The following is a 21,597-nucleotide window of genomic DNA, read 5'->3' as shown; positions in this document are numbered from 1 at the left end:
AATGACACGCATTTTTTCACACTAAAACACAACAATAAAACCGATGATGATGATGATGATGATGATGGACTTATTGTGACAGTGTGACATTAACAGCTCTAGCCTGTAAAATCCTGGAAATAATTCACAGTACACGCTACCGTTGTTGTTGGACTAAAATACAAAGGAAAGTGAGTAAAAATGATGATGAAGACGCAGAGAGGAGGGAGTGACAATGAACTCTAATAAGAGTCTGACACAGAGCAGGCTCCGCCCCCTCCACCCTCTCCGGCCGGGCGCCTATATAAACTCTCCATGGAACTCCTCCTCACAACCAATGGCACATGGAGAAGGATAACACGCTGTCAAGGATTGGAGAATACACTCATCTACCCACACAACACAACACAACACAACACAACACAACACAACACAACACAACAAGGAGATACTGGACTGTGCTGAATCTTCTCCTCCTGCTGGATATGGACTAATTTCTTCTGAGTGGACTATTACTGTCTGTACTATGTTCCTCAAGGCGTCTCTGGAGGATTTCTGCCTCAGTAAGTGACAATAAAATAGAAAAATGTTTTCATTTAAGAGATTGTTGGTGATGCTGAGGACACGTGTATGTGTGTGTGAGTGAGTGTGTGTGTGGGGGGTCATTCTTCCATCAGCAGCAGAAACTATGTGATGATGTGTTGAACTCTCCTCTACTGCAACAGTATCTGGTTTGTTTAGTATTAGAGCATCACAGTAACACACTACTATTCTACTACTACTACCACCAGTATATAATTGGCAGTAATTGAAGCCACTTTAGTCTTTGTTAGACGAACAATAGTGTTCAAATGATGTTTGAATGTCCCGTATAGTCCCCTTGTTGTCAGTTTTTAAGTTTACTTTCTAAAAAAGTGGAATAATGGTTTCAAATTAAAAAAAAGTCACCTTCTAAAAATGTTATAAGGTGATAAAGTATGTGGTTTTATGGAGGGTAGTGAAGTATATAGTAATCATTAATGCAGCCTTCATTAAAGAGACATTATGTCAGAGGACATTAGCCAGTGGGAGGGAATGGTTTTAGTCATAAATCTGACTGATTGATTTATTAGAATTTGCTGTCATTTAGCTCAATGGCTGAAATTCAAAGTCCAAATTACAGTTTGAGCATTTGTCTGATGTAGTTTCTGACTTGTGAATGTTCAAAATGTCTCTCAGCTCCAAATGTATACAAGTTAGATACAAGTGGAAACCCACACAATTGTCTCACAACTTATACATAATAGTGACTGAGCGGCATTTATCAACTAATACAATTTATTTAATAAAGACTATTTTTTTGCATGGACTGGCTCTTGTCAACGTTCATTTGCAAGGACACAATAGACGAAGATAGATTAAGAGCGGAAAAAAGTACTAGAAGAAGCTTCACTCACTTTTTCTTAAAAAGATATCTCAGAAAACAATCACTGCCTTCATTTTGATCATTTACAGTACAGCACCATATTTGTGTGTTCTTTTTTTAAATGACTATAGGTGTATCTGTTACAGGGAAGCCCCTTTAAAGTAAGTGTGATTTTTACAGTTAAATACAGTATTTTACACAAGACAAATACTGCTCAATTGCAGTTACAGTAAAGATAGTATTCATACACCGTTAAATCACAGTGTGAAGTTAGTTACATACCATCTTTACCAGTGAAAATACTGTTAAATCACAATAATACCTGGCTCAACTGAGAGGTTACAGTAAAAATGTGTATTTGTAAAGTCATTTATTATGAAATTGTGCAGTAATGTAGCGGTTCAGGACAGTATCTATGGTATAATGTACTGTAAATGTACACACATTTACAGTACAGTCATTTGCTGTGAGAGAGCAATGCAACTGGTAGACAATAATGTACATTTTCATCATTTGGTAAAGGAGACAGAACAGCACATAGATGCATAGAGTCTGTGTCCAAGTGTGTCGCATCTCTCTCAGTCCGCATGCAGTGGCTGCTCTCCATCGCAGAGCCCATCCCGGCCTGCAGTGTGAGAAGCATCTGCATTCCCGGGCACATGGCTCCTCACATGGTCTGTAGCCTGCGGATGCTGATGTAGCGTAAGACTGCAGCGACTCAGCTCCGCTCCACTCCGCTCCACTCCATCCCCTCACATCCATTCAATTCACAGCAGCAGGCTACAGTACATGCATGGGAACCATGCCACAGTGTGGATGAGGGATTTGAGAGCATAGACCAACAGTGCGTCCCTTGATGGGATTGTGTTTTTTTTCTCTGTGTGTTTTGCTTTTGTTGCCTGATGTGTAATCCCAGAGGAGATGGCGAGGCATAAGGCGTAAAAAGAGAAACATCCCATGCACCAGATGGACTTTTTTTCTAAATCCACAAGCCGCATTGAATGAATGAATGAATGAATGAATGAATGACCTGACTGAGGGATTTATCTCACTCACTAATGCAAAGCACAGTGCCATGTTTGGAAAACAACACTTAAGTCCTGTCAGAGGGGAAAAGAGGAGGGAGGGGGGGGAACTGTGGATGAATGCAGGAAAACAACAGCAGATACAACCTTCTGTATGTAAAATAAATAAAATGCATGGGTGGAAAAATGAGAGCGATGTCCGATTGTGAAGAGAGGCTGTGAAATTACATATTTAATGAAGTTATATGGACACAAGTGACTGTCTTCCAGTTCTGTAATATCTGGTCATCTTCAAATAACTAGGATCATAATTCCATAGGCCAACAGTCTATTATTTATATTAATAATTATTATTTTTATTATTATTGATATATCTTAGATGAACACGGTTTCACATGACACGTTATACTTTTAATTCAATGAACAAACTTATTCCCCTCAGTTTGCAGCTGCGGCTGAACTCTGTGTGTCGTCACACTGGAGTCTTGTTTACCGGCATTTGAGCAATGCTCTTTTTACGTAACCCACAAACGTGCGTAATGCACCTGGTTGAGTAAGATTTTGAATCTCGCCGCCGTCACGTGCTCTGCAACTTTTGAATGACTCTTGCTGCTTTCAAATGCAGCTCAAAACTTCCCACACCCAAAAGATTTAAAAACACCGTGACGCGGCGTGCTCCTCGTGATTGTTTTGACTTTGACGCAGAAACGGAATCCCACAATGTTCCAAGCGTATCGGTGACCTATGGTGGAACTTTGAATGACAAAAATAGGATGTAAACACGTTCATGTCTGACGTCACTATTCCACTCTACCCATTCAGTCTCACGTTGCCTCTATCTTTGTTAGGTTAACGCATGGCGTTTATTTATGTTCCAGCATCAAAACACAAAGCGTGTGCTCTGGAATGGTTTGTTCTGGTTGCTATAGAAACATGCGCACTGAATGCTAAAGATTGGTGTTGGCAAAAGAAAAACCCATATTGGTCAACCTCTACCTTAAAGGTCCCTTTAAACTATGTAGTCTGGTAATTCTACATTATAGTAATGTTTTTTTAAATGTTAGTGTCAGTTTTTACAGGTTTCTGCATCAAGATGAACTTGAAAGACACGATTAATCATGAATTCATGAACGAACTGATCATAATAATCAGTACAACAAATGAGCATACACTCATAACGTCAATAATTAGCAGTTGTAGTTGCAGATTCTATAAATTCTAAATGTAAATAAATAATTTGATTTGATAAATGATAAGATTTTAGGCTTACAACACCCTCCACCCTCCCCCTAATACAGACTATTAGGGCCAGCTTTCGAGAATAAATTTGTAATATTACGAGAATTAAAGGGGAAATAAGTAGTTTATAGTGCCATCTAGAGGAGAGGCTGAAATTTACAACAAAGAACTGCTCCTCTGCTCACCCCCTCCCTTCCCTGAGCACTACGGTGTCCTCAGCCGGTCAAATGTCGTCCTCGTCGTCTTTCTCCGTGTCAGCAGATGAGGTTCGTGAGGCGAAGGAGAGGGCGGAGCTACCACGGCCGTAGCAGACGAAGCGGAGAGAGAGGAGGCGGGACTTCAGCTACAAGTAAAGAGACGCTTGATTTGTTCTCTCGCGTTTGTCCTTACAGGCTCCGGTAGAAACATGGCGTCTCGCTGCTAACAGTGGCTATGCAACCGCGACCATGTTATTTTACATGACTTTTTGAAACACTACGAAAATGAAACAAAAACTATTATACAGCGACTAGACAATGCAGGAGCACATAATATGTATAAAAAAAGTGGATTTTGGGTTATATAAACCCATAAATACTACACAGTGTCCCTTTAAGTCATAATCGCTCAAGAAAAAAGTTGTCATATTTTACTTTTTTCCCCACTTTATTATTTCTCAGTGTGGAACCTAATACTCTCTTTTTCAATCTGCATCATATTGTCATTTAGAACCTAATCCTCCCTCGGCGGATTAAGAATATCTTATTCTAACCCCAAAATCAAAATCTTATCAATCAGAGGAATTTTTAGTTTGAATTTTGATATTTATTCATTTCCATAATTCCCATGTATTTGTACAATAATTCGATGAAATCGCCGAGTGTCCGTGAACGCAGCACCGTGACGTCACGCCGCCTCTCTTAGCTGAGCCCAGCCTCAATGGCGTTTTGGACAGATCCGCAGAGCTCAGGGAGCGGAGCACTCTCAAACCTTCTCCGGGTTTGACTGAACAATACAATGAAACTAACGCTACGGACAAGGACTGTAAGTCTACTCTTCCGTGTCGGTTCATTTGTGACCGTTTTGTGTCTCGTCACAGTCGACTCGCGGTGGGTTTTAAGCGGCGAAACGGACGTCGGCTTTTGTGCCTTTTCTCCGGTGAAGCTGTACCACGTAGTCGGAAGCCTCCGCTAACAACCGCTCCTTTGTTCGCTTTGTCGGCGGCTCGTACCAGGGTGCTATGGCTAATGTTGATGAAAAAACATGGTGTACTGACATGTTAGGTTTGTACGTGTGCTTTGATGAGTGCGTGTGTTGACGGGTGTACGCGGTTGTGTGTGATATTAAAGCAGATGGTTGTCTCTGTAGGCAGCGAGTCCGCCGGCCGTTGGGCTTCCTTCGCTGGCTTTTTTTCCGCCAGACCTGGTGAAGGCCAGAATGGGCGGCCCGATGTGAGCGTGAAAACCCCCGGGTTTAAAGCGGCTCTCAACCCCCTGTTAGATGGTGGTTTCTACTTGTCCTCTAGGTTGTTCACCTTAGCCGAGAGTCCGTGGGTGAACTCGCAATTTTACCGATACCCAGAAACCGGATTAACAAGCGCCGAAACCGGGCGGGGATGAAGGGGGGTCATTTTTCATGAACGCACCCGCAGATCAACGAGATCCCGAAAAGAAAAGGTTATTTTGTGAAACCTGCTGTTCTGTGATGAGCTGATTGAACTGACAATTAGAGCTCTCTAAAGATCCAAATAATAAGGTAGTATTTGTTTGAATTTGTTTGAAATTTTATTTAATCTGGGTAGGTGTGAAAGCGGATAGTAACTGTTTCTTCATCGAATTGCGTAGATAAAGCCACGGCCACCACAGGAAGTAAACGGAATGTAGACGTGTATTTGAAATTAATCGCAACCTCTTTTACAGCACTCCGATAAATACACTGTTTTCTTACTCCTTTGTGCTCTTTTTATCTCTTGTCTTTCAGGTTATACCCAAGTAAAATGGAGGATAGCTTTGACTGTGACTGTGGCGAGCTTGAGCCACCTGATCACTGAGGGTGAAAACTTATTTTGAAGACTCTAAGGCCAGACACATTTCAGTTTTATAGAAAACGTTAGATAAATCAGTAAAAAAAATATAAAAGGAGGGAATAAGAGTGCATTTAGGCACGTTTCATATGACGCAGCTCAGGACCAGTCAAACACTGAATGTATCTGCACTGTAAGGATGCAACTACATGCTTTTATAGTTCGACATAGTCACAGTGCTTTTTAATCAGCCTCGAAGTTCATTCCATTGCAGTCTATTAACACTAGTCTATCACAAAAGTCATCTAAAGGTAGCCAAACATCCAGAATTGTGGTGGAGTTCTTGTCTTTAGTTTTTTCCTCTCATTATTTAACATGGAAAGAACGTTGGATAACACAATAGTGCCTCGCATCTGACAGTGAGGGCTAGACAGGGGGGACTTGGTAGTCATCCGTACAAGGGTCAGTTAGCTGAGCCTTTTGAAGCAGTGGGGAGATTGTCCAATAAATTCCTCAGTTGGTGTTAAAGTTGGACTTTAAAAACAGGCCAGGGACCAAACTTCAGGGAAAGCGGAAGTTTGGTGTGAAAGCTGAAAACAGTCGTCATGGCAGAGAAGTTTGAGTCACTGATGAACATCCATGGCTTTGACCTGGGTTCTCGCTACATGGACTTGAAGCCTCTGGGCTACGGAGGGAACGGCCTGGTGTTCTCGGCAGTCGACACGGAGTGTGACAAGCGTGTAGCTGTGAAGAAAATTATCTTAACTGACCCCCAGAGTGTGAAGCATGCACTGCGGGAAATCAAGATTATCAGACGTCTCGACCATGACAACATTGTTAAGGTAATTTTTTTATTATTATTATTATAAAAGATCTTTGAAAATGATGGTCCTTTGCAACTTGAAGACTGACTCTTCCTGTGTTTGTCACCAGGTGTTTGAGACATTGGGCCCCAATGGTCGCACGCTAACGGAGGACGTGGTGTCCCTGACAGAGGTCAACTCGGTGTATATTGTACAAGAATACATGGAGACTGACCTGTGTCAGCTGCTGGAGAGGGGCCTTCTGTCTGAGGGCCATGCCAGGCTCTTTATGTACCAGCTTCTCAGGGGCCTTAAGTACATCCATTCCGCCAACGTGCTGCACCGAGACCTCAAGCCAGCAAACCTGTTTGTCAACACAGAGGATTTGGTACTGAAGATTGGGGACTTTGGACTGGCCCGGATCATGGACCCCCACTACTCTCACAAGGTAGGATCTGACTCTGAGTAAAAAATTTGGTTTATGACTATATGTGGATTCACTGTGAGTGGTGTATTTAAACTTAGCAGAGGTTAGTTCTTTTTTTAGAAGGCCAAAAAATGGCAGAAAGTGCACAAGTTCTTTTGTTGCTCTCACACGAGATGTTTACATTTTTGCACAAATAAGCCGTCTACTGCAGAATGATGTAGCTTCTCAGCAGGAAGTAAACAAGATGAGATGTGGTTCCTCAAGGCATTGCTTCAGTTTCCCTTCTACGGAGATAAATAAAGGCTATGGAAAACTTCACCCTGGGCTTTTTTCGTTTTCCATTAAAAGGAGTTTACATTTTAAACCGAGCTGTGCTTCAATTCAAACTCTAAATATACAAATGAGTCGGCTTGTGATTATGTGGCTTAGCAAAAAATAAAGATTATCTGCATTGTCATATAAAAATGTAATGTAGCATTTGCAAGTCATACCCAGTTTAGCCTTGAGCTTTCTGCGATGTCTAATGATGGTGATGAAGGCTTGAGGCTGTAGCAGAGCCTTAATAGACCTGCTACAGTATCAAGTTTTATTAATTTATTCAGAGTGCCTACTTTGCTTACCTCAAGGTTATTACCCCATTTGTCAAGCATGCAACTTGTAGAATTGAGAAAATTAGGTCACGGAAGGCTCTTTTCCCTGTGTTATGAGTGTTTTTCTTTTTCTTATCTGATGCCAGTGAAATGTTGACATGGACATCAAAAGCCAGATGTGAACACCCCCCACAGTGTTGAAAGTACACATTTTAATGCTCGTCATAAAGTTGCATTTTGTTTTGTGAAGCAGCTCAATAAAGAAGTAGCAATAAAGGAGGTTGGTTTTATGTTTAGTATGAGAAGTGTGTGGACAATCTTGTCTAATTGTAGCCAGGTGGTGGGTCTGAATTGCCCTTGTGTATTTCTGTCACCCTCTTATAAAGGGATGAGCGAATTCCAGCCAAAGGCCATATGGTAGAGTGGTGTGAGAGAATCTAGGTCTCGCTCCTCCTCCTCCTCACTCTCTCTCTCAGTCAGATGCTTACACGTGTCTCAGATTAGTCACCCGAGGGTCTGAAGTGGCTCACGTGATGATGGTATCCCCTCCGACTGGCACAGCCTCATTCATCTCTTGCTGAGCTTTGAACGCTGCCACATCTGACATCATCCTCATACGTACTTGTCTCGCACACTTTAGTTTACCAGAACTGCTCATTTCCGCTCACTGCTTCTCACATGTTCAGCTCCGACGTGTATTAGTCATATCCTCTGTGGAGACGAGGAAACAAGACGAGGAAGGTGACGGCCTTTAGCTGCTGGGAAGACGTGAGAGTTTCTCACACATTTTGGTTCCTGTTGCCACCTAACCCAAATGACTGCACTCCTCCCTCACATCAGGCTTTGCCATGTGGGCTGTTTTCTCTCTCAATAAGCAGTTTCCCTGATGGAAACCATGCTGGTGAGTGAGGAATTGAAGAGCTGCTTGGCTGGGGTCGGCTATTATCTGCAGTGGTGTTGTGTTAGAAGACTGCTGCTGAGTTATTGTCAGGGATACATTATAGACTACTTAAATCAGGCTGCTGGTTCCAACAGGCTGCGTCTTAACTTCCCAGACAGAGTTGCAGTGTTATGTGTGCTATGATGATGATGATGATAATAATAGTAATGGGGTGGGAGTGGGTTAACTGAGATCTCTACCAACCTCTTACCAAATGAGGCGTGTTGAGAAATGAACCCCCACACTAAGGGACCCAGTGAAGTGTTATAGCTTAAAAACAGTGGGTTCAGTTTAAGCCACACGTGGGGCAAATTTGCCCTCAGTCACCCTCTACTTCTGGCAGACTGTTTGAGCCACAGCAGCTGGGAGGCTGAGCGCATGTTTGAATAATGTTTCTAAATAAAGAGGAGCTCTTTGCCAGGGAACCTCTGTTTCTTATCTGCTCTCTGGATTTCTTGCTTGCATCAGTGGTGTAGGTACAAGGCATATGTTCTACCTCTTCCTCCTACACTCCTTTTGTTTTCTCATTTCTCAGGTTAATAAATACGTAACTCCTCACGATTCCCTTCAAGCTTTCATTAATCCTACTAGGCTTTGTTTTACTGTCAGCCCTCATGGTGGCCCATGAACAAGAATGACAAGAATTCACGTGGACTCATCTAATCTCTGAAACTCCGATCCCTCTTCTTCTCCCAGCCTGTTCTTTGTCTTACTGTGGGAGCCTTGGTTGAGACCTTGTTTTAAAGTTAACGTTCACCAACACTGGAAGTGACACTCCTATATTTAGATATACTTTTGGTTTTACTAAGGTGGGTAGAGCTCTGTTATAAGTAAGGATGAGTAAGATTAACTCCTACAAGGTGACACTACACCTTTTGTTATTCCTTAAGTAAGGAGTGTCACAATTGCTCAGTGTGCCGAGATGTTGTTTTAGGTGAAATCCAGTGAGGTTAAAACATTGATGATGCATATAAAGATATAAATTTCAACTCGTCACTGTGCAAGCCTGTGCTTGTCTGCAGCTGTGAAAAATCCATTTGCGATGCAGTAGCGATAATAACTGCAGACTTTCCAGGAATGTAATAGGGTTCACTGAGGTCCTCTCTGCCACAAGAGGACTCTGCACAACACACACATCCAAACCACAACGTCCAACACGCACACATTTGACCCAGTTATCCAGCCAGCAACAGGCCTGTCTGGCACCAGACTAGACGAGATCTAACCAGAGTGCATTAAGGCGGAAAAAGGATCCCTACAGGTTTTTTTTGAATAATTATTAGTAGCAGGAACTAACAACGATTGGCCATAAATCAGATGGTTGCTGTGAACAGCATAAATAAAACAAATAAAGGACATATTTTGATGTTGTTACCCAAGGAAGAAATGGTTAGGTGTTGATCCAGATGTGAAGCTGAGCAGCCTCTGAGGAGATTTGTGCTCTCTGGGTGTTATCTCTATTTAATCTCTTTATATTGGGTCCATATTTCCATTGCGTTGAGAGACAGCAGTGAAGCTCCACTTATCCCTCTGTTTATAGTGCCACTTCCCTGTGAGAAACGATTTCATGTTTGTGTGGGTGGACGGGTTAAATCTAAAATAGATTCACTGTCGGCAAGGAAATCTATGATTTAATGTTTTTTGGTAACCAGTGTCTGAGGAGCAATGGCGCTTTATGCTAAAAATGGAGGCAATGCTAATGATCTCTTATTGACTCTACACCAATTACCTGAACTGACACCTGGTGCTAGAGGTTGCCGTGTAACCACAGCCTGAGACATGGAGAGCCTGTTATGACTCATTAAATGTCAGCCTGGTCTGAGCAAGATCAGGTGAGTAAGTCATTCGGCAACTGTTACCGGAAGGTCTGAGATCATGGCTGATGATTGAATGCCTTTGTGTCTATACCTGTGAAATGTCCTCTGCTACTTGTTGCCATCTTAATCTGCATCATTTAGTTCAGGGTCAATAGTGTTGTCCTTAATCCATGACCCCAAGATCACAAAAAACAACAAGGTGAAAAATGAAACAGTTAAACAAAGCTCTTATCTATACGTTGGTAGTCCAGTCACAGCTGATATAAAACAAAAAAACAACCAGGAAGTGAATGAGGGTCACTGCATCATTGCTTCCAAAGGTCTCTATTTTCGCTCTTCTCTACTGTAAGATAGCCATTTAGTTTTGAAGCGGGAAGGGAGGTAGCTGCATTTTTAAGCCTCTCTCTTTTGGGGGGCTCTTAAACGTGGGGGTAATGTGGATGACGGGCGTATCTGAAATAGAATTTCTGCATTTTTAAACTAAGGTAGAGTAGCATGGAGGTAGTCTGAGAATGAGATCTAGGCAGCCCTGCAGGCTTTGACCAGTAGTTTCACCAGTCTAACAACACCTTTGTTCCCTTTCCAGGGTTTTTGGTGAAGGCTGCCGAACACTTGTCATTTATAAACTGATCAATAAAAGGATGTTCAGGGCAATGACATGCTCTAGGATAGTGTGACATCTAGTATTTGCGGCTAAATTAGGGCAGACACAGGAGCCTGGCTTAGTGGTGAGCTGACCATATTGGTCTCACCAGTACCACTGCATGAGAGTCCAAGGCAACGGCGGTGTTGTTTTACCACCTCCCCTCCCCCAGTGTGTATACACACACACGTGTATATATACACACTCGCACAGGTCAGTTTTCTTTGCATTCAATGTCCTCTGTTCCCATGAACAGTCGAGCAGTGGGTGAAATTGGAGTGTAGATTGGTGTCAGTGTGTTGGTAGCAGGGGGATTATCCTGCTCTCTCAGACTGCTGACAGGGCCTGAACATGTATGATCCCCCCTCTTTCATCCGTCTCTTCTCTCTGAAGGTCTTTGTCTCCATGTCACGCTGCATACGTGACCAGCACAGGGCAGAGTTTGCTAAGGAAACGGCACATGATTGAAGCCCAGACCGAACCATGCTTGCTCTGGGACTCATTTTAGCAGCAGGTGTAATGCTGTAAATCGACCCAAGTTGGTACCCGTTTAAGATCCAGTCTGTAAGACACCTAATGGTGAAACTGTGACAGTGCAACAAATGGAGGATTACTCTGCTCACTCATCCACCCTCCAAGTCTCTCTGCTATGTCCCCTTCCTTGCTTTATACATTGGGTCTTTGTGGGCAGAGCAATTCTTCTTCACTTGTATCATAAGCCTCTATTTTAAAATGCAAATATAATGTCTGTTGTGGCTGCAAGGCCCTTGCTTTAAAGCATGAAGAGAAGACTTATTCTAAGACCAATAAAACTAAACAAATGTGATGTTGGAGCAGTTGTACACTACCCTGCACTCTCCAGAGTTGCCACTAAACGTCTCTTGTCCCCTTCAAACACAGGGTCATCTCTCTGAAGGTCTCGTCACTAAGTGGTACAGATCTCCTCGCCTGCTGCTCTCTCCCAACAACTACACCAAAGCCATCGACATGTGGGCCGCCGGCTGCATCTTCGCTGAAATGCTCACAGGGAAAACCCTCTTTGCTGGTAAATGTTGATTCTGTTTTCAGTCTGACTCACTGTGAAACCTCATAATCACTCACAAACAGTCTTGAGAGCAAGTCTGTTGACTAAGAGGTGAAGGTGTGTGCCCAGTATTAGCCTTTATAAATCCAGCTGCAGCTGGATGACTGATTGTTCTTGTTTTCTGAACCCAAGGCAAATAACATCTTCTGTTCTCATGATCTGCTGCGCTCAGCGTTGCTTAGAACAAACTCACGCAGTCATGCAGCAGTGTGTAATTTCTCCTGGGAGAGGGTCTTCAAATGTGTCCTCCTGGTGTTTCAGGAGCTCATGAACTGGAGCAGATGCAGCTGATCCTCGAGTCCATCCCTGTGCTGCGGGAGGAAGATCGACAGGAGCTGCACAGTGTCATTCCCGTCTTCATCCGCAACGACATGTCCAAGCCGCACACACCACTGGCCAAGCTGCTCCCTGACGTCAGTCCCCAGGGTGAGCACCAGTCACTTACTCATTCAGGCGTACTCGCAGGCTCATGATGTAACCATGACCAAAGACAAGTGTCACATATCTCACGTATTGCATCTCCGGATTCTCAAGAGTCTCATTGTCCTTCCTCCGTGTTTACTTGCATCCACAGCCTTGGATTTCCTGGAGAAGATCCTGACCTTTAATCCCATGGATCGTCTGACTGCGGAGGAGGCCCTCGCTCACCCCTATATGGCTGACTACTCCTTCCCCCTGGATGAGCCTGTATCGCTGCACCCGTTCCACATTGAGGATGAAGTAGATGATATCCTTCTCATGGACCAGAGCCACAGCCACACATGTGACAGGTATGTTCATTCATTGATGAACTATGACCAGATTCAAAGACAACAAAATGAGTATATTTCCCAGGTTTCTGTTTTGCTCTATGCAAATATGAACACATGGATCATCTGTGCAGAAAACAACCAAGACATCTCTAGATTAGTTTTCACAGTTAGAGCCAGTATATAAAAGTTTGAACCACTTCTGTGTTCTGTGTGTACTGAAGTGTCTCTCTGTCATACTCTCAGGTATCATGAGAGCCAACTGTCAGAGGCTGATTGGCACTTGCACAGCACCCTCGACCCAGACGAAGTTCAGGTTGACCCAAGAGCACTCTCTGATGTAACCGATGAGGAGGAGGTTCAGGTACGTCTTCAGATTTTCATTCACATCAGTTTCCTCTCCGCTTGTACTTAAAACTGTTGTAACATTTGTGTTGTATTCCTCTAAAAAGAACACGCAACACTTACTTTAACTGTTGTGAAATTTTCTGGTCCTGACAGACATTTTGACATGACAACAAAGGCTAATTGGTGACCGCTGTCTTTTGCAGGTGGATCCTCGTAAATACGCTGACGTAGATCGCGAGAAGTTCCTGGACGAGCCGTCCTTTGACTACTCCAGTCTGTTCCCGCCAGAGCGATCCTGGCAGGATGACGACCACCACGAGAACAAATACTGTGACTTGCAGTGTAGCAACACCTGTAACTACAAGGTCGTATCCCCCTCTTACCTGGATAACCTCATCTGGAGGGACAGTGAAGTCAACCACTACTATGAACCTAAACTCATCATTGACCTCTCCAACTGGAAGGAGCAGCAGAGCAAGGAGAAGGCGGACCGCAAGGCAAGGAGCAAGTGCGAGAAGAACGGGCTTGTGAAGGCCCAGATCGCACTCAAAGAAGCTGAGAAGACCCAGAGTCCGGTGGAGAAGGACAGTGATCAGGAGAAGCATCAGACAGAGAAACCTCAAGGTCAGCAGAACCAAGGCTTTGACTTTGACTCCTTCATCGCCAGCACCATTAAACTGAGCCTGCAGCCAGAGCCGTGTCCAGAGGTGGCGCTGCTCAGCGAAGTGGGCCTCCTCAACGAGCTCAACTTTTCCGTCTCCCAGCTGGAGGTTCCCCGCTCAGGCTCCATTTCCAAGACCATCAGTCGGGAGAAGGAGGAGAAGTGCCTGGTAAACCTCGCCCAGTTGGGCGGTGGAGGGTTGGGAGTCGTCAGCGGCGACAGCACCTGGCCCGCTTGTCCCTGGGAGACGTTCGGCTCCGGGGAGAGCAGCTGTTTGATAGATGAAGCACGCTGGGACATTCGTAAAGAGGACCACTTCCAGAAGGACAGCTCTTACACCAGTTACCTGGATCGCCTGTTCAGCCGGAGGGAAGACGGGGCCGGAGACACCGCGGCCACCCCCGAGCCGGAGCCCTCGGAGGGGAGAGACCTGGATGAGAGCTTCCTCAGCATGAACACGGAGATCGTGCTGAATATGCAGCTGGACTCTCTGGCCCTGCCTGGCTTCGACAGCACCGAAGACTTGCCTCTAAAATCCATCCAGGCGTCGCTCACTCCCTGCGCGGTCAAATGTTCCCCACAAATAGCCCACAAAACGTACAGCAGCATCTTCAAGCATCTTAATTAAAGAAACGTATCCTCCCTTACAGTGCAAAATCTAGAGTTCTTTTTTTTGTTTTGTTTTTTAAATAATATGATATTGTACTTGAATCATTTCATACCTTTTTTATTACGGTAACTTTTAATTTTATTTTTTATGCGTTGATGGGTGATTTATTATCTTTAAGAGTTTTTTTTTTGGTCATCACTCTGAGCCTTGACCACCAGGCCTTCATGGGTTAACGTCCACGCCCTCATTGCTAAACTGGCACGTCACCCGCACATTTAAGTACTGTAGATGATCGGAGAGAAAGTGAAGTAGCGAAGGAGAGTGAAAAGATGGACAAATAGATAAAGAGAGGATGAAAGGAGACGTGTGACGTGGAGGAGGATGGTAGATGCTGACATCGCTGTAAAGTGCTTTCAAACAGCCTTTTTTCTCCCCTGGGATTTGGATACACATGAAAACAGGAAGTAGGACAGAGGGGTGTCCTTTTCTTTTATTATTACATTTTTGTTGTCTATTTCCCCCCCAAAGAAATCTTCCATACGAACCCTTTCATACTGTAAATCTGACACATGATGCCAGCAGCAACCATTATCGTAGGCGTTGATGTAAATGTGTTATCTACCTCAAGGTAACAGCCGCGAGAGACACTCGAAGCCGCACTAGTGCTTTACACACATGACCATCCTCATACCCTGAAAATGAAGTGGTCGCGTACATGAAATCTGTCTCACTTTAGCATTTAACATAGTGAGGTGTTTCAGTAATCATTATTTATTTCTAGCAGATGTGTGATATTTATTTTATCAAAAAAACAATGTGTTGTTTCAATGTGATTATTGAAGATTGAAGAGTTGGGACAGACTTCCGTTTATTTTTTTTACCCATTTCGGCACTAAATGGGCGTGTAAGTGTTGTTTTGTTTGTTTTTTTAAAATGGTAGGATGCAAATTCATCTTGTGTTCCAGAAGAAGTCGAGGCTTTCCTTTTTACATCAGAATCGTCCGTATGGATACCATTCTTTGTTTGTGTTTTCTTTTTTTTTAATAGGTGCGTTTTTAGTGGAAAAATCTGCTTTATGGTTTAAAAAAGCGCCTAAAAGTCTTAATTTTTTTTATCGAAATATAATGTAAAAGTTAAAAAAAAAAAAAACTTGCGTGCATGGAAAAAAGAGAAGGGTACATTAAAAGTCAAAGTTGATGGTGAGTATAATGTACATCCGTTTTAATTGTACGTTTTTGTTTTGTTTTTTTCTTTGTACTTTTTTCCAGGCAAGCATGATGAATTAGGTTAAGGTGTAGCATGTAGGACACTTATGAACTTTTTTTGTAATCATTGGTTCCCCTGTTCTACAAAATATCTCAAAAATAAAAATTACTGGCAAAGAGTTCTGTGTGTTTTTTTGGGGGTTTTTTTCCTTCTCAAGTTGACGTCACTGAAGTTAATTTGTGTTTTGGGCATTTTGTATGAGATTTCCCTTTTTTGAAGGAAAAGTGCTGACTGTTTTGTTGACACCTAGACTCACTTTTAACGTTTTAAGTGCACAGACTAAATTACACTGCAAGTGGCGGCGACACGAGCCTCCAGTCTCCAGCTAAATGTAGGTTTGGCTCAGATCACTGGATCTCACAGCTGAGTTTGTTGACTCAAATGTTCACGGATGTTTGAACATTTTCCACTTTCAACTGCAACATTCTTTTTCCACATTATGCAACGGCAACACATTTCCTTGTCAAACTGGAACGGCCTAAACCAGTGATTATGAAACTTAATTCCAAGTACCAACTGAGGAAATGCTGAGCTCTTTGAGTAACACAACTATCACCAACGTTAAAATACAGTGGTGTAAATAGACTGAGCAAAGACTTTCTTTTTCTACACACTGGTCAAAATTCCTCAACTATACTCTGGTATACATTAGAATAGTATTTCTGATTTCTGAACACTGAAGGGAAAACCAATACCTACCATCCATCTTTTCTAATGCATAAGATTAAAATATATTACAAAAAAATAGCAGGGAAACGCAATAAAATAAATACTGTACATATATTGAAAAGATAATGCTGTAAATGCTTTTCTAATAAAGGTAATGAAATGGTATAATGATGGAGTGAAGTGGCCAAGTAGAATCAAATTCTATTAAAACTGACTGAAGGGTGGAGGAAATAAAACATCTCGGATCATAAAATGGAGTGAAAAGTTCAAATAAATAAATGAATGAACAAGGAAAGAAAGCTAAAAGTTAGGTCAGTTAAAACCCAGATTAAATACGTTATTCACTGCTGTCCTCATTGATGCGACTGTTCCATAGACGAGGCCTCACTGTTTAATTCTGATTTTGTTGATAGACTAAAGGCTACTGCCTCAGAACATGAGGTTTCATAAGAGCTTTTAAAGCTAATTGTAGAACCTTAAAATCAATTCCAAAAGAGTCACGGTGTGAGATTTAATGTGTTTTCATTTCTGGAAAAAAAATCTATTACTAGTGAAATCAAGTAAGTCACAGTGTCTAATGGCACTTTTGTGGAAAAACAGGAATTGTTTGAGACAGACGATGACGAGGCGTCAACATCACACAGCTCAGATCACGGGTTCCTGTTTGTTCTTTTGTCACAGTCACACTGTCGGTCAGTTCTGGGGGAAAAGGGCAGAGTCAAAGACTCTTTATGTAATAATCTGTAACTTCTTGTTTTTTATTCTCTTCATTACTTACATTGTTAATGCTAAAATGCTATAACAAAATAAATTATTACTAGAAATGTATTAATACTAATTGTAACGACACCAGCAGGTGATTAAATCAATTATATTTTAAAGGTTAATTTAATGTTTTGTTTGTAACATCTTGAATTGCAAAGTGATGACTTTCCACAACAAATGTTTAACAACCAATTACATTATTATTATTTTTTATCTCCGTCTAGTTTCTGGACCAAAAGGTGTGCGTGGATGTATTATAAAGTCTGCATTTTTCCTCCAGGATAAATACATTTATAGTTTGTCTAAATGAATGTGTGTGTAACTGTGTGTGAGCAGACGATCGGCTCTGCTGACATTTTAAACAAATCAAACCTTAGAGGAAGAGAAAAGCTGTGGTTACAAAGCCTTTCTCACTGTAACCAGCTCCAGCTGCGCTTTTCTTCTCCCCACTGCAGGTATTTCCTGCTGGGAGAAATGAGGCCAGCTCTGTGTTTTGTTTTGTTCTGCTCTCTTGGCAACAACATAATCTTCAGGCCCCAGTGATTGAACCCTGCTGGAAAACTTCCATGAAAGCTCAGGTGTCTGATGTGTGTCGGTGTCATGTAGGTCAAACAGTCAAAGAGAAAATGTTACGCCCGTGTCTTCATCCGCCTTCTGCTGGCTTGTCTTCTTTCTTTTCAGCAGCTTCCTCGTTCCCTCTGTGATGACAGAAGGATGAGCTGCTTTTAATTGACACATCTTCACTTTAGATGTCGGCACATCAACACCACACTGGCTGATGAGTTTCAAACACTTCACTCACTATTTGAGACTTGCTTTTTAATCCCTTAACTATTATTTATGCAATTGATTGTTTCATTCGGGCCCAAGCACGAAAGTCCCCAGGGCTGAATGGCTCAACGAACCATTCAGGAGTGTGAGGAGCCTATTGTTCCTGTTGAGATTATTATTTTTCTTCTCGTAAATCAGAACTGGCAAAAAATGTTAGAAAATAAGCGGCCGGGTCACGAGGTCAGCAGCCTGAGCAAGGAATCCCAGACCTCCCTCTCCTCAGCCACTTCTGCCAGCACCTCCGGGGACCCCAAGGTGTTCCCAGGCCAAGAGATACGATCCCTCCAGCGTGTCCTGGGTTGGTCCCAAGATCTCCTCCTGGAAGGACATGCCCAAAATACCTTCCCAGGGGCCCGAACCACCTCAGCTGGCTCCTCTCGACGTGGAGAAGCAGCGTCTCTAATCTGAGCCTCTCCTGGACGTCCAAGCTCCTTATCCTATCGATCCTTTAGTCCGACAACCCTGCGAAGGAAATTCATGGTCTGACACCCTATATCCACATAACAATGGACCCTTCAAGTGCAGGTGGTGGGTCCACAGGGGGACACAGGGGCCACGTAGCCGATTCAGGCTCCAGGACGGGACCCCAGTAACCCTCTGGTCCGGGTACATTGGCTTTTTGATTTACTTTCCATGAGGGGTCTTCTGAACTGCTCTTTGTCAGGCCTTTCACTTAGGACCAACATGCCATGGGAGACCCTTCCAGGGAGCAAAACAACATAGCTCCTCACAGGATCTTTTGGGCATAAAACTCCTCCACCACCATCAGGTGGCAGTTCAAGGAGGAGTGAAGCGCTCTTTGTCTGGCCCTTCACTCAGGACCAATTTGAATTGCTTTGCCAGACTGATGTGATAAGTGATCAAGATAAACGGAAGACGTAAAAGTGGGGCAGAGGGCTCAGTAGCACCCCCTAAGGTGGAAGTTGGTAGAACAAAGCCCATAAGTTGCACTAAATTTACAAAAACTTTGTGGAAACATGTCACAGCCCAAGACGAACAAAAATATTGGATTGGGACCATGTTTATCAAGAATGAAGGTCTCAGATCTAATAGGAGAACAACAATAGCCCACAATAGCCTGGTTTCCATGGCTTTTTTGCATCACATGTTTTAACTGAATTTCCAAAAAATGTGAAAATGGAAAATGCACAACAGTGGATGGAAATGTGTTTTTCCATCCACTGCTGTTGAGCAAATACTGGGAGATAAGCGATAGATAGTGGAACATTTGAGTCACCGCAGAATGATAAGAAGCCACAACGTGATAACAAACACAGAGTGACTGTTTACTGACAGTGGCTGTTCATACATGGTGATGTTTTGTTACAGTTTGTAGAACAGGTCACCTGACAGACTTCACACTTAGCAGGTCACTAAATAACGACACCAGTGTGTGCAGTGCTGACTTTGACATTCAAGAGATATTGGCAGAAGTGTGACAGATACTGGAGCGTTTTTCCTGCAGCGAGATTTACATATCGCATCATTCATGTTTGTGTCATTTACTCCTCGAAAATGTGGCAACGCTAAAACCAGTGACATTAGACATTAGATTTTGAGAGGTAAGGTGACTCTAATATTTATGTTATTCGTTTGATTGTCTACACTCTGGTCAAAATTCCTCAGCTCCACTCCAATCACATACCCTGGTAAACAGTAGGAAAGTATTTCTGATTTTCCTCCAACCAAGGGCACTTCACTCAACGTTTTCCCCACATTTATTCCACCCTTGTGGCCAAGTCAACTTCTGGATCTGCCATCTTCACTCAATCAATCAGAACTTATTTATTTATACAAAGCAGTCAAGCTCATAGTGGATTCACAGGATAAAAACTAAACGAGGAACAACCCACACCTATTGTCCATCCTTACAAACACATAAGATTCAAATATATTACAAATGCACAAAGGGAAACAGAGTTTGGAAAGTCAATGGAAAGTACAGAAATAAGACTGTGATATAACTGTGATGTCCTGCTCGGCAGAGTTCTTGCAGTGCCGTTCCATCCATGTGGAGACAAAGCGTACGACGCCACTCGTTACCTGTTGTAACCGGAGGCAGCTCATTATGGCTCCTCAGTGTCAGAATGCGAGTCCATATTCAGACCAGAGTTGGGTCGAGGACTGGAAACTAAAGTGAGGACACAAAGTGCTTTTATAAATAGACATAAGGTCTCAGGGAGCTGCACATTGGTAGGTTTACCTTCTGCCAGAGTTACAGAGTGTCCTGACCGTTGACATCCCTACACTGAATCATGTTGTAGTCCAACCAAGCAACACATACTTTTCACATCAGAGCCACAAATTCAACACCAGCTGACTGTGTGCACACCTTGATGGCACAGAGTCTCTGCAGGCATTCGTTTGACAGCAGCTTTAGAGGAACTTCAGGTAAGATAAGGTCATATTTTCTGCTCCAAAACCACACTTGCATCCCAACGTGAAGACTCAGCTCTGTACACAAGGCAACTACTACACATCTGTGCATCCTGGAGGAGGGAGTTCTCCTCTGTCCCCAGTTAAAGAGTGGTCTTATGGAGAGTCTTTTCGTATGAAAACCCCATACATGTACAGTATGTAGAGTATAGTCCAACAAAAGCTGCGACAGCTGTTCCTATGAAACTACCTTCATTTTCTAGAGACATGTTAGAATATTTACTAAGGTTTTTAGTTCCACATTCTTCCAAATACCATTAAGGGACTTTATACAATACAATTCTTTACTATTCCTCTATATAAATACAACAACTGAGGAAAAAAGGAGCATTTATGGTTGAAGCACCTTAAATCCATTATTCTTAAAAATGGTCCACAAATAATCACATCACCAATATTCCTTATAAAAGGCACAATAATGTTGTTTGTGTGTACAACTATAAAGTATATATATTGACTAATAGTTTAATAAAACACATGAGTTTTACCTAATTCACCAGCAAAATAGCACAAACAACATTAACAGGATAAAATGGCCACAGATTAAAATGATTTTGTGCTGTTAAAATGGCGAAAGACAACCTCAAATGGAGAGATCTTCATTTGTTTTATTCTGACTTGCATTGAAACACTATACAATGTGGAGCTAAATGAAAACACAAGATCCTCCTCAGCAGCAGGGTCATCTGATATGTGTTAGATAAAGGTTAACTAACACAAGTACAGATTTAGAGCAAGTCATTTGACCTCATGTGGGATCAATTACACAAGGCTGGAATGTGGTGCTTGTCAAAAATGTAAAATCCAATAACATTCAGCGATTTTAAAAGTTGCGTTATTATCGTTTAGCTGTGTTTTCATAATCTCCCGAGTAGATATACTTTTGCACATGCATGGAAGAATTCAGGTTTCTGGTACAGAGCAGAAAGTGACGACAAGTAACTGCACTAGTTAGCATCACAAGCGGCTGTTAGCTAGCATGCAAGCTAATGTTAGTAGAGCTGAAACGATGAAATCGATTACTAAATTAATCGCCAACTATTTTGATAAACGATTATCGGTTTGAAGCTTTTTTCATGATTAAAACAAGATTTCTGACTGTTTTAGCTTCTTAAATGTGAATATTTTCTTGGTTTCTTTGCGCCATATAAACAAAGAAATCATTAAAAGTGAATTTTGGTTTGTGAACAAAACAAAGACGTTCAAGAACATCGTCATTTCCAGCTTTGACAAACACCGATCAACGTTTTTTTAACATTTTCTGACATTTTTATGACCAAACGATTCATCGATTAATCGTGAAAATAA

At 42.4% G+C, this 21,597-nt stretch overlaps 1 protein-coding gene across 2 annotated transcripts; it reads left to right on the top strand.

Annotated features, from left to right (window-relative positions):
• The first annotated feature begins 492 nt into the window (after window positions 1-492).
• On the top strand, window positions 493-15,658 carry mapk6 (mitogen-activated protein kinase 6). 2 transcript variants are annotated; one of them, XM_083900513.1, is made up of 8 exons: window positions 493-542; window positions 5,608-6,492; window positions 6,584-6,901; window positions 11,771-11,915; window positions 12,216-12,380; window positions 12,529-12,724; window positions 12,950-13,067; window positions 13,255-15,658. In XM_083900513.1, the coding sequence occupies exons 2-8, from the start codon at window positions 6,256-6,258 to the stop codon at window positions 14,338-14,340; spliced, it is 2,265 nt and encodes a 754-aa protein (XP_083756639.1). In that variant the 5' UTR covers window positions 493-542; window positions 5,608-6,255; the 3' UTR covers window positions 14,341-15,658. The 2 variants fall into 2 exon arrangements, with proteins under 2 accessions (XP_083756639.1, XP_083756638.1); XM_083900512.1 differs by lacking the exon at window positions 493-542 and adding an exon at window positions 4,603-4,671.
• The last annotated feature ends 5,939 nt before the right edge of the window (window positions 15,659-21,597 follow it).

This window comes from Microchirus variegatus, assembly GCF_963457635.1.
Source record: "Microchirus variegatus genome assembly, chromosome: 14".
Taxonomy (NCBI): Eukaryota; Metazoa; Chordata; class Actinopteri; order Pleuronectiformes; family Soleidae; genus Microchirus; species Microchirus variegatus.
This window is presented reverse-complemented; position numbering and strand designations above follow the sequence as displayed.